General features: G+C 38.9%; 1 protein-coding gene across 2 annotated transcripts in view; it reads left to right on the top strand.

Annotated features, from left to right (window-relative positions):
• The window catches only part of sdf4 (stromal cell derived factor 4), a 61,818-nt gene extending 48,812 nt beyond the window's left edge, over positions 1–13,006 (top strand). Inside the window, exons 4-7 of one of the 2 annotated variants that reach the window (XR_007250483.2) lie at positions 794–952; positions 4,342–4,517; positions 9,449–9,779; positions 11,075–13,006. Coding sequence is in view for 1 of the 2 variants with exons in the window: in XM_048561345.2 (XP_048417302.1) it covers positions 794–952; positions 4,342–4,517; positions 9,449–9,625 (512 nt within the window). In the remaining variant the exon portion in view is untranslated. Of the gene's footprint in view, positions 1–793; positions 953–4,341; positions 4,518–9,448 lie in introns of both variants that reach the window. The other variant, XM_048561345.2, reaches the window with a different exon arrangement.
• Positions 13,007–13,356: the final 350 nt, after the last annotated feature.

Here is a 13,356-nt window from a genome sequence, read left to right as displayed (position 1 = left end):
GTGCTGTTAAAATGCACTGAAAATAGTAGCGGAGAAGTGGGCATAGCATTAAAATGGACTGCCATTTTTTTAATCCTTTCATTGATGTTGCTAGCAAAAGCAGCATCTGCTGTCCATCCCTAATTGCTGCGTGGCTGCTAGGTCAATTCAGAGGTGTAGTTAAGCATCAACCATATTACTGAGAGTCTGGAGCTGCATGTAGGCAAGGCCAGGTAAGGGTAGAAGATTTCCTTCCCCAGTGCACATAAGTGAACCAGATATTTGTCTTTTTGTAAAACTAATCATCAATTGTTACTTTAAAATCACCATAATTAGTTTCAATTTATCTATTAATTGAATTCGAATTCAATCAGTGTCTGTCCTGTGATTTGCATTCATTCCCCAGGTCATTAAACGGCCTCTGGGTTGATAGTCCAGATGACGTTAACAGTATACACTGCCTTCTGTTTTATTATTAATCGAGGCATTAGCATTTTTGCCACCCCATTTTGTCTAGCTGATTTCTGGGCTGCCAAGGATCTGGTGCCACTGATGGATAACCTTTAGTTGTACTGCCTAAAGTTATTGTTAGGAAAAACTCATTATTTAATGAGGGGAATGCTAATTCCGCAAGACGTCAACCAAGTTGAAACATCATGAAAATATCAAGCGTAATATGTGATAGTACGATAACTTTCTGGCCTCATAGTGAACCTGGAAATGCTGTGTTTTCTGACTTAATTATGTTCATCTCCAAAAAGAGTTCGCCTTAAAAAGTACATTTTTACTTAAGTGTTGTCTTGTTGATTTACAGCTCAGGAACTTCTGGATAACCTGAAAGATCGGTGGTTTCAGGCTGATGAGCCTCCAGCAAACCATCTCCTGAATGAAGAAGAATTTTTGGCTTTTCTTCACCCAGAACACAGCCGTGGAATGCTCAAATTCATGGTTAAGGAGATTATTCGTGATTTAGGTAAAATGATTTCACCATTTAAAAGGAATGAGTGTTTTGTTTTAATTATTGCCATCAGAATTAATTTTGCACTTTTGACAACACATTCAATGTGTTGGGGGGGGGCCAGAATCTGACATGTAAGGCTGGTAGTATTTTGCCAAATAATACACATTTGTTAAGTAAGTGAGGTATAAACTCCAACTAGAGTTTAGTTGCTTGATGCTGGAATTTACAAGAAATTCCAATCACAGTCTGGCTTTCTTTTTTATGTTTCTTTGCTCAATGGCTTTTGTAGAACGGATGCAAGATTTTCTTGAAAATAATGACGAGTATAAAATTTGTGATGAAGAAAGCAGTTCATAGGCTTATGGGATCTTGGGTTTTATAAGCGCAGGCATAGAGTCTAAAAGTAAGGAATTTATGATAAATGTTTATAAAGTGCTGGATTTGTCTCAACTAGAGTATTATTGACTTCTAGGGACTGCAATTTAGGAAGGATGTACAATTATTAAAGGGGGTGCAGAAAAGGTTTAGGAGAACAGACCCAAGGATGAGATACTTCAGTTATGTGGATAAATTGAAGATGGTGGATGTTCTCCCTTCTGAGAAGATTTGATGGAGGTATTCATAATCCTAAATCTGGGCAGAGCAAGTAGGGGAGAATAACTAGCCCCCACTAGTTGTAGGTTCAAGAACCAGAGGGCACTGATTTAAGTTAAATGGCAAAATAATCAGAAACATGAATAACTTTTTTTTCAATGCAGTGAGTGGTTAGGTTTAAGCACACACTACCCGATATTGTGATGAAGGCAGATTCAATGTTGCCCTCTAAAAGAAAATTGGATAACTATCTATCACTAGAAGGGGTAGGACTTAGTGGTTTGTTCCTGCAGAAAGCAGAAACTTGATGGGCAAAATAGCCGCCACCTATGTTGTAACCATTCTAATATCTTGCTCTCTTGTTCTCACTTCATCCATGCTGTCACCATCATGTCTGAGGGATGTGGAGAGAATGCACAAAACTGAAAGAAAAGGCAAGCCAAGGTGTTCACTTTCCAGATAAGCATTATTGTTAAGTCTATATCTGGAAGATTGCATAAACAGTGGACATTATGCATATATCAGGGGTTAGCACCTTTGGCAATAGCCCTTTTTAATAAATCTAGTCAAAAATGCAACATCTTTAAGAGCCTTCACACAAATGCCAGTAATATTTATGAAAACGGGGAAATGATTATAAACAATATCTTAAAGAATATTGCATGCAAGTTCATTGTACTTGTGGGAAAGTATTGTTCAGAGTTAGTAAAAGTTTTTTTTAAAAAGGCCATTTACTAGCCATCGAAATGAGTTTGATCAATCAAGCTCAGGAGCCAAATGTGCCCTGAGACGTGGCTCCAGAGCCACAGACTGCATACCCTGATATGTATGAAGGTAAACTACTCTCCTTTGAGGCTAGCCTGCACATGCTTACATCTATATTCACTTTATTATTGTACACTCTTTATACCTTGCAACTGCTAGACATCAGGCTTTTCTGTTCCCTGGAAGAATGGTAAATAGGGATAGAAATAAGTGGCCTGGAATGTTTAATTCATACTGATGTGGATTGGTATCAGAAGGTTTGTGAAATAGAGATGCTTATGGATGAGTTTGAAAGAGTCACAATTGCCTGAACACAGCCATAAATTAGAGGGGGCAGAGAGTGCAAATTGAGCTCCTCCATCTATAGGATGAGCTCTGATATAGCAGGACATCTCATTTCAGCTGGTGATATCTGACTGCTGTCTGGCAGTTAATAAACAAGCAGAGTGGGTTGTTACAGATCTCAAACTCATCATTGGTATGATGAGCCTTTGACTATGCATATTTTGACAAATCCATGACACCACTGTGTAGTGCTAAAGGTGTGCTGCATTGTTTTTCATGCCATCTTTCTTTTGGGACTTTATACAAAGTCTCTAGCTGCTTCGTTTAAATGGATGCTCAACTGGTTTCTTGTTCTAGCACTTATTGAACTTCCCAATGTCTGTAGGGAAAGCTTTCTCCTCAGAGGACCCTACTGGCTGACAGCTGATGAAGAAACACTGCTGCTGAAACAACCTCAAAAAGAAGGGTCCAGACCCGAAATGTCAGCTTTCCTACTCTGATGCTGCTTGGCCTGCTGTGTTCTTCCAGCTCCACACCTTGTTCTCTCAAAAAAAAAGTACTCTTCTGAAATCCTGTTGTCCTTTGTTGGAGCAGACTCCACATCCTACAAGCTAACGAGCTCCATGTTATTATGGCCCATCTAGTTGACATTACAACCACAACCTGGCAACTGACCCAAGTGGTGAAGTCCTAGATTTTAACCGCCACAGAAAAATTGGACAATCCTTAGCTGCTTGGGATAGAGTGAAGGAAGATGTGGCTGCTTCCTCCGCAAGTGGAAATGAGAAACAGTTCAAGTCAGGCTTGACTTTTGCCCTTGAGAAATCAGTTCCTTGTTCTATCATGACCACACACTACATCAATTGAAATCATTGAATGCTTGTTAGTCTGAACTTGGAGCTCCAACTGCTACCCAGTCATACAAAGAAACATGTGAATCTAAAAATCACATAGCAATGTATGAAGAGAAAGATACAAGTCCTTTTGACTTTGTCCGAGCGTTCCCCTCTCAGCCAATATAGAAATTGTTTGTAAAGTGTGTTGTGACATCCTGAAGGACAGTATGTTCTTTACGAATGCATATTCTCTATCGTTTCTTTGAGCCAATAATGTGATTCTGCAGGAGCATGAAGTGAATTTGTACAGTTCTAAAATTTATTTTAAGTAGTTGACATTATTTCCCAGCAACCATCTGGTGATAACCAGGTGGCAAGATTTCCTATTGTTTTCAACTTTTGTTAAATAACCCATTCTGTAAGTTTCTGTAAAGGTTTATCATAGTGAGATCAGTCTCACAGTCACATTGTCAGCAGATGAAATTTACATGAACCTACATGAATATGGAATCAGAGGACACAAGAAGTCCTTAACTCCAAAAAAAAATCCTACTATTGAAGAGGAAATGGTACCTGTAGGAAAAGGTGTAAGGAGATGATATTGTGGAAAAGCTTTTCAACAAAAGATTAAAAGCACACTGAACCCTTGGAATTGCTAGACTGCCACACCAGCATCATTGGCATTTCTGGTTGCCTCTTTTGGAAAACTGAGTGTCCCAAATACCAGGGCAGGGCCGGTCTTAATACTTGTGATGGTGGCCCAACTTGGTGAGGTACACAGTGCCACCTTTCTAAAAACGATGAGAAATCTGAATGTTGAAATTAAACACCATAATTTGAAAGATGTGTCTCGCTTGATTTATTTTTTCTTCCTCCTCCCAGACAACTGTAATGCTAATAGATTTGGATTCTTTTCTGCAGATCAAGATGGAGACAAAAGATTGACTGTATCGGAATTCATTTCATTGCCAGTTGGCACAGTGGAAAACCAGGAGGCTCAAGACATAGATGACGATTGGGTAAAGGAAAGAAGAAAGGAATTTGAGGAGGTTATTGATGCTGATCGAGATGGCATTGTCACAATGGAAGAGCTGGAGGTGGGTATTTTGTTCAAATGCCCTTTAGTATTGATGAGCGTCAAAACCACACTCTTTCGAACTTCCATTTGAAAACATGAACATTAGGCTCAGTTGATTTGTAATATACTTATAATTGGAAGGAGTATTTGGCAGCCACACAACAGCTACGTCATTCAAATATTTTATTTTTTGCTGTCAAAATTGAGGTATCGCTTTCCTGTTGCACGACCTCACAATCTACATTTAAGATCAGCAGTGATCTATGTTCAGTACTGGAAACCTTAACTCTGGGTACAGATCTGTAGTAACTAGCAACGATAATTTCTTAAAAATAGGTTATGTAAAATATGATTTGTGCTAATAATTACTAACTTCTAGAAACCCACTTTACCTCAATTTAGGCAAATATAGATCAAAATGTGAACAAATGAGGTAAAGATCAACCAAAAAAAGGTCCAGATCATATGATTAACTTCTATGTGAACTTTGTAAATCTGACGAATCAGCCCAACTATTGTGTGAAAATTTAAAATAATCCCTTGTGATATTGTGATTGCTTGGGCTGGTCTTTGGCATGCTCTCCTACTCAACTGCTATCCAAGGTGAATAAACACTTCTGAAAATAGATACCTGCTGAATGTTACTCTTTAGCCTTCCAGTTAAATACTTTAAAATCTACAATGCCAGCTGTCAGAATGAAAGTACTGTTTGGTGTAGCATTTAAACCAAATTGATTCAGAAGATCCAGGTTTGATCTTTTAGCTTTGTTAGTTGCCTGAGATCAGCCAAGCCAACAGTTCTTGTAAGAGATTTGGCCTTGTTGACTCTATAATGGGCACGCTATCCACCAGCCAGAAAGTGGATGGCAATACAGCTGTTTTTAGAAGCCCCTGCAGGATTTGATATCCATAAGTTAGGTGCCTGCTGGCCTTTGAGATTTTAAGGATGGCAGAAATATCGAGGGACTTCTGCACTGTCAGAACCGAGTTAAAATGAGTCCCTACTTTCCTCTCATGGATGTAAGGATTTTCAATGCACTATTTTGACCAAGCGTATAAAGGTTCTTCCCAGCCTCCTGCCCAATGTCAAAAAAAACCTGAGTATCATCACATTGCTATGTGCAAATTAGCTGTTGTTTCCTTTGTTACAACACTCACAGCACTTCAGAAAAATACTTTACTGCCTGAAAAGTACTTCTGGGGGAGGAGAAAGGATAAATTTTCCCATCAATCCAGTATTGATGTAAAGGGAGCTATAGAAATGCAAGTCTTTTCTTTCTTTCAGAGATATTTAAAATGTTGAGTATTGGAGGTTAAGTGGCCCAAATCACAATGGAACTTATTGGGTTTTCCTCCTTGTGCCGAGCTGTTGAATAAGCGGATACTTCCCCATCACCCACAAAAAGCAAATAGGCTTGTCTAAAGTGCAGTTTCTTTTAATCAAAAACAAAAGGAAGTGGAGAACTCTGCAAATGTATTTTTGCAGCTTCGTCAATGCGCCAGCAGATTTATTTTCATGCCCAGCCACATTTTGAGAGAGCCCTCTGTACTATGAAAATTGTAGGTGAAAATGAAAAAACTTAATCAAAAGACTTTTATGGTTAAAGTTCACAAGTGTAAAACCAGTGTAAAATGTTTCTGAGAACTGAACTTACTACTTTCCAGGAGTGGTTGAAGTTCTGTATACCTCACCCTGTGCAAAGGGAAGTGGGTAAGGCTTCTTGCTAATAGCTTGATTTTTTTTGCTGAGCGACAGGAGTTTAATTTCTCCTTATGGAGCCTATTCATGCTTTGTGTTTTCAACTTTGTATCCATTCCAAATAAACACTGCTTCTCCCTGTCTGCAGTGCAGGGTGTTGGATTCAGTGTTTCACAGTCACAATTCATGACAAAGAAAGTAAAGATTTGCATTTAAATGGCACCATTCGTGACTTCAGTGTATTCCTAACCATGTTACAATCAATTAAGTACCTGAAGAATTTACCCTTTTTTTTGGTTGGGGAGGGTGTGAAAAGTGGCTTATTAATCACATTTTCCTTACCTTGTTCATCTGTCCTTCTTGGCTCTGATCTTCTTTGGGTTGAATTCCAGCTCCTTTCCTTCAAGAATGTTCACACTAACCAGTTCTTAAAGCTATGCAACCAATTTAGTTCTTTCCACTGCTGGAATTGTACTTTCAACACCAGGCTGACTTTTGCATTCGTTCTACAATCATATTTCCTCTGAATTTTCTTTGACCTTTTAGTGTTTAGAATTTCTTCCTCCTCTTCAGTTTAGCACCTTTTATTCCAGCTGTGGGAAAGCACAAAGTGAGATTTGTACCATTGCCTGAAGGGAATTCTGTCAGTTTAGAACAATACAGTATTTTACTCATGTTTTTGGCTAGCCGTTTCTTTGCTACAGGTATCCCAGGTTTCCATGTACAATATTCAGAACTCCAGTAGACACTTCCAGCATCCAACTTCTGTTTATTACCAGCACCAGGCTCTGCTTGTGCGAATACAGCATTGGCCAGTCTTGCTATTCACAGGTGTACAAAGCCTCATACTTTCCTTTTTGTGATGTGATATGGCTTCGTTTTGTCCTTGGTCTCGCGATGCTTGCGCCAGTTGTTCTGCAAAATACGCATTACACGTTTCCCTGTTGACTATTCCCTTTCCTACATTACAAATTTTTATACAGCAAACTTCCATAAACAGCAAGTGATAATGTGCAGATGATCTCTTTTGGCCACGTTGACTTGGACACCCAGATAATATTCACCTGCTGCTGTTAAAATCAATGCCATGGGATCTTTTTGTATCCACTTGAGAGCAGACCTTGTCTCAATTTATTATTTCATCCAAAGGTTGTCACCTACAAGCATTTGTCAGATGGCACTACTGCTTAAACCTGTGTCGTTGCCAAGTTGGAGTTTTTAAAAGGGGTTGAAATAGTGAATGGCACCCCTTGGCCTAAATCTTGCCTATTCACCTTTTCCTCAACCAGCATAATGTCTGCACAATGCTGATTTGTTTGTTATTGGAAAGATTGAGAAGCCCAATGTCCAGCAAATGCAGTGGCATTCGGATGTTCCAGGAGCAGGACACGGTTGCTGGATTTTGAGGGTGATCATCTCTATCCTCAGTAAAACAACAGAAGGCTGGGTGATGCTTGGAGATCACTAGTCTCCTGGCAGATTGGGTCTTCAGGAGCTGTCATAAATGATCCAGAGAACCATATCACACTGAAGAGATTGCAACCATTTGGCGGCACGGTGCTCAGTGGTTAACACTTACATTCGATTCCAGCCTCCAGCAACTGTCTGTGCGGTGTGTGCACATTCTCCCTGTGTCGCCTCTAGGTGCTCCGGTTTCCTCCCACAGTCCAAAGATGTGCGGGTTAGGTGGATTGGCTATGCTAAATTCCCCATAATGTCTAGGGTGGGAAATGCAAGAAAAGGGTACGGGGTGGGTCTGGGTAGGATATTCTTTTGGAGCATCAGTATGGACTTGATAGGCTGAATGGCCTGTTTCCTGTCTAGGGATTTGATGAAATTGATACTTCAATCCTTTTTCTTTAAAAAGAGAGAATGATATACAACTTATCGGTGATTAGCACTGCTGCCTGACAGCTCCAGAGACCCAGGTTCATTTCTACTCTTGGGCAACTATTTGTGTGAAGTTTGCATATTCTCCATGTCTGCATGGGTTTCCTCCAATTAGTTCAGATTTTTCCCAGAGTCTAAAGATGTGCAGATTATGTGGATGGCTGTTCTGAATTTCCCCACACGGTCCAGGGATGTGTAGGCGAGGTAGAATAGCCATGAGAAATGTGGGGTTACAGGGTTAGGGTTGGAGACTAGGTCTAGGTGCAGTGCTCTCTGGAGAGTCGGTGCAGACACAATGGGTCAAATGGCTTCTTTCCACACTGTAAGGGATTCAATGAAGCGCCATTCATGTCCACAGGACATTTCAAAGCACTTTATAACAAATGAATTACTTCTGAAGTGTAGTCGCTGTTGTAATGTAGGAAATGTAGCACCCAATCAGTAAACAATAAGCTCTGTAAACTGTGTAATTTGATGATGACCGGATTCTCAGTTTTTGTGGTATTGAAAGAGGAATAAATATTGGCCAGGTACTGCAAATAATTCCACTGCTTCTTTTCAAATGAATGCAATGGGATGTTATACATTCATTTAACCAGACAGATGGAGCCTCCATTTAACATCTCATGCAAAAGATAGCATCTTTTTGCAAAGCAGCAGCATCTCTGTACTGACTTGTCAGCTTTGATTTTTTACACTCTCAAGCCTTGTTTTGAGGTGTGCATGCTACCAGTTGAGCCATGGCTGATATGTTGTGGCTTTTGTTGGAATCTAATTGGATGGACTCCTGGGAAGCTACAGCTACTGAGGAGACACAGCAAGGTAGGTGGTTAGAGTTGGACTATACTCTCATCATAAATGGCAGGCAAGTGTACAGACTTGTATTTGTTAAAGTGCATTCATCCCCATGTGGATAATGACTTGAAGAAGTGAGGGTATGTTTGGTTAAAAAAGAGTCACCAGAATATTTTTTCAGAGATTTCCGTCTGTAGACAAGAAAAACTGTGTATCAGTTGTAGAAGAGATTTCAGGTGAGAAGAATGATGCTCAACTGTTTTCACCAGCTCTTACCACAGTCTTTCCCATCTCCAGAAAGATGGAAGACAAACGAACTAGAATTAAATGTTATGTTCTAGCACTGCTTGTCATCAGATCCGCAAAATGTAAACTAATGTCACTAAATATGAACAAAAAGCTGAGGGTCGGTAGCCTTTTGAGTATTGCGATTTATATATTTAAAACTATATATTATGATTGTGTTTCCCTTTTTTCACAAAATAAAATCTGCCTTTTCATGTTCATGCCTCATTCTCCCATGTAGAAAGCAGCTGTAATTAAATAAACTGTTATTAAATTGACAGGAATACATGGATCCTATGAATGAATACAGTGCCCTGAATGAGGCCAAGCAGATGATAGCTGTCGCAGATGAGAATCAAGACCACTATCTTGAACTAGAAGAAATCCTGAAATACAGCGAGTACTTTACAGGAAGTAAACTAATGAATTACGCTCAGAGCGTTCACGAAGAATTCTGAAGAGCAAAGATCCTATATCAGAATCATCTACTTGGAATTTCCTAAGTTGTATCAACCAGAAATACGCTTACTGAAAAATTGCTTTTCATATTACTGCTGTTGTATCCTGTTAAATTTCCAGAACTATTCGAGACAGCTCCTTAACCTTAAAACAGTAAGACTGCTTATTGGTTTAGTTTTCTGAGAGATGAGATTTCAAACAAACAGCCCCTGCTATAATGTTATAATTTCTGAAGGACCACGTGTGAGATGGAGCAATGTTTAGGGATTAGTAAGTGTGACTAGTAATGTGCATCACTCAGACATGAGGGCTGACAGAGGACCCTTGTAACATTGTGCTAGGATGAGGTGAACTCTTTTTATGCTGAGTCGTCACAATAGTTGCACCTTTGTCTAGATTGCGTTTAGACACGTCACCACTGTCAACTATTGTGCAATGTGATATGAGTCTTCATTAGGCTATGGTGAAGAGCTTCTTACTCATCCTGCAATCAGCAATGGTACTGCTGTAACCAGGACTCTGGTTAAATTGATTGATCGTGACTGTCCTCTAGTATTGATCAAAATTCTTAGTTTCCTTCTAAAAACTTACCTACCTGCTCCAGTTGGTTTACACACAGTGGATCTGCTAAGTCATCACAAAGGCAGCAAGAAACAACAGCATGCACTGAGAGATAGCAAGAACTGCAGGAGTCGGAGATAAGTGTGGAGCTGGAGGAGCACAGCAAGCCAAGCGGCATGAGGAGCAGGAAAGTTGATGTTTTGGGTGGGGACCGGTCTTCAGAAGAATGGTCCCGACCCAAAACGGCAACGTTCCTGTTCCTCTAGCTGCCTGGTCTGCTGTGTTCCTCCAGCTCCACAGCATGTACTGAGATTGAGAGATTTCTGTCAATGAACCCAAACTAAAGTGTTGGTCCAATAGGCATGCCAGACGGGATTCTCTTCTCCTGTTCTTATCACAACTTTTATTACAATGGTTTGTTGTGCCTTTGGAAATACAAAAGTAGTGTAAGTGCAAAAGGCAAAGTTCATCCAGCTGTGGAAGCAGAATTCCTTAAGTTTGTGTGTGTGTGTGTGTGTGTGTGTGTGTACGCACCTGTGTCTGCAGTTTGTTTTTATCATAAACTCATCTGACCATCAAAGCAGCATTGTAAAATGCTGCTGTATTGTAATTAAGAAATAGTAGATACCAGAGACTCTGAACTGTGCTTGGAGGAAATAATTAATTATCTTTAGTATTAATCCACTGTTACTCTGCAAGATTAATGTTTGGCAATCAATACGTTAATTTGAGTTGGTTACATCTATGTCATCAGCAGAAATCTTTCAAAGGTTTTGTGGTGGAAGATTTTCAGGATAATGCGCGATGAGTGCTATTTCACAATTGCTGGGTTTTTTTTTTCTAGGAATTATCTTTGCAACTGCTAGCTAATGCATTTGTTTTCATAGTTTTGCAGGAAGCCGGTAATACAAGTCCAGACCACAGAAGACCAATTCCAGAATGAATGTCTCAAAAGTTTAGTAGTACCAGATTATGTTGTTGTGCTGGAAGTTTCATGAAACCACCATTTGGTGTAATCATTTTGAGTTACCAAGGCAAACCTGATAATTTATTGTGAATATTTGCTTCAATCTTTTGAACCAGCTTTCTTGCTACTCTTGGGGTTTGATGTTGATTACCGTTTATCATTTATTGATTGTTCAAGTGAATTTGTTTATCACACATGCACTTATCAAAATCCAATAAAATCATGGTTTAGAGAAATAAATCATCAGAATTGTTTCTAGTGACCAGATGATGAATAATATTTTGGCATGTGTTTAGATGAGTTCCATTGTTTCAGACTATCATGATACAATATGACTCTCTTTGGGATATCATGCATTGGATGCATTACTTCTGTATCCTCCTTTTTGTAATCTAAGCATATAAAAGTTCCTCCCTATCACACTGCTGAACTATGATTTCCAATGGCCTGCTAAATGCATTTTTATACAGTGCACCAATTTTGTTGTGAATTTTAGTTTTCTTCATTTGCTTGGTGAGGTACAACCAGAACCATTATTGCAAAAGCTTAGGGACTCAGACATTATGTGACCTGGCCGCCAAAATTTTAAACAGTAGACGCAGCTAAACGTTCATCAGAAGAATTCATTGTTATGCAGTTAGATTTAACACTTATTGTATAAGTATCAGGTTGATGTATTGAATGAAATTGGAAAAGTATTATAGTAGACTGTCATTTCCAAATTCTAGATTGTCACAAAACATCGTAAGTCAGTAGAATTGTTCACCCAGAACAGCAGAGTACAAATCAAGAGAATGTATGTCTGAACCAGATGGAGACCATTGCAACCCATCTGATTAGTCTTGTACTTAAAATCCTAAACAATACTTCATCTTTACTCTATCATCTTTACCACTTTATTGAGTTTTTGAACCTGTAGATACTGTTAATCTATTACTTTCTGGTTAGTCCACTTGTATAATGAATGTTTCTGGTGCAAAGTAATTTGTTCATTTTCTTATTCTTTGATACTTTATTAAAATTTTACAATAATGCCTTTGGAGCAACTGGGCTCAGTTAATGCCATCCGTAAAAGGTTGGATATACCCCCAGGAGAGACTTCACAAAGTTGAAAGGTAGGAGAAAGACTTATAGATTCTCAAGTGTTAACTTTTTTTTCTGCCTGTAATGAAAAAGGTCTCTCAAATACACGTTAAACAATGTGGAACAATGGATTAAACCCAGAATATAATTCAAAATAAAATGATGAATAGACCCAAAATTCACATTTAAATTGATGGAATGTAGGAGGAGCTGCTACCATAGTGTCATTGGATTGCTAATACAGAACCCCAGGCTCATGCGGTAGGAGATGTGAACTCAAATCCCATCATGGCAGCTGGTGAAGATTAAATCAATAAAATGATGTCTCCAAAATTAATGTGCAAATGTCAAAACAAATGAAATTTTGCACTATAAAGTGTAGAAATTATAGAATTATTCCCATGAAAATTCAGTTCATGATCACTTAGTGACATTATCTGTCTATATTACAGTCTCAATATTATGGTATTTCTTTTGTTTCTCTTAAACCATTTTGGAGGAGGTTTTTGAGTAATATGGTCTAAATAATGTGGAATATTAAAATAAGGGAGATGAACAGTCAGCTTTCATGCTCCTTTCATAAACCACAGGTGGGCTGGCATATTTTGTAAAAAAAAAGCCCACCCTTTTCTGTCACAAGGTATGTGCGTTGACAAATTTTAACAATTAAAATTTGGTATTGTGCACCTTTTGTAACTGTACATGAGTGAAAATGTTTTGAATGTTTATGCAGCAATAAAAGTGGAAACTATGGAAAAATGTTCAGCAACTGTATTCTACAGCTTTCTTGACTTTGACATTGTGTAGTTACTAAGCATAGTGAAGAATCCTCTAAATGTTGAACAAGAGGAATCTCCAGCTTTATGTGGCAACTTTGGCAGACATTCACAACAACTGTTTGTGAAGACAATGGGAACATTGCAGGGCTTTGGCTGAACCTCCAAATGACTGACAACTTGGAGAACAGACTCCATTTTAGAATCAAAAAAACAGAAATTGCTGGGACAGATGCCTCCAGACCTCCAGCATCTGCAATTCTTTTGGTTTCCATTTCAGAATGTTCCTTGCAATGACCAGGAAGTCTGGGTCAAAGACAGAGCAATCAACACGTATGCATCT

Source organism: Stegostoma tigrinum, chromosome 28 (assembly GCF_030684315.1).
Source record: "Stegostoma tigrinum isolate sSteTig4 chromosome 28, sSteTig4.hap1, whole genome shotgun sequence".
NCBI lineage: Eukaryota > Metazoa > Chordata > Chondrichthyes > Orectolobiformes > Stegostomatidae > Stegostoma > Stegostoma tigrinum.
Note: the sequence above shows the minus strand (reverse complement) of the source record. Positions and strands in the feature narration are given on the sequence as shown.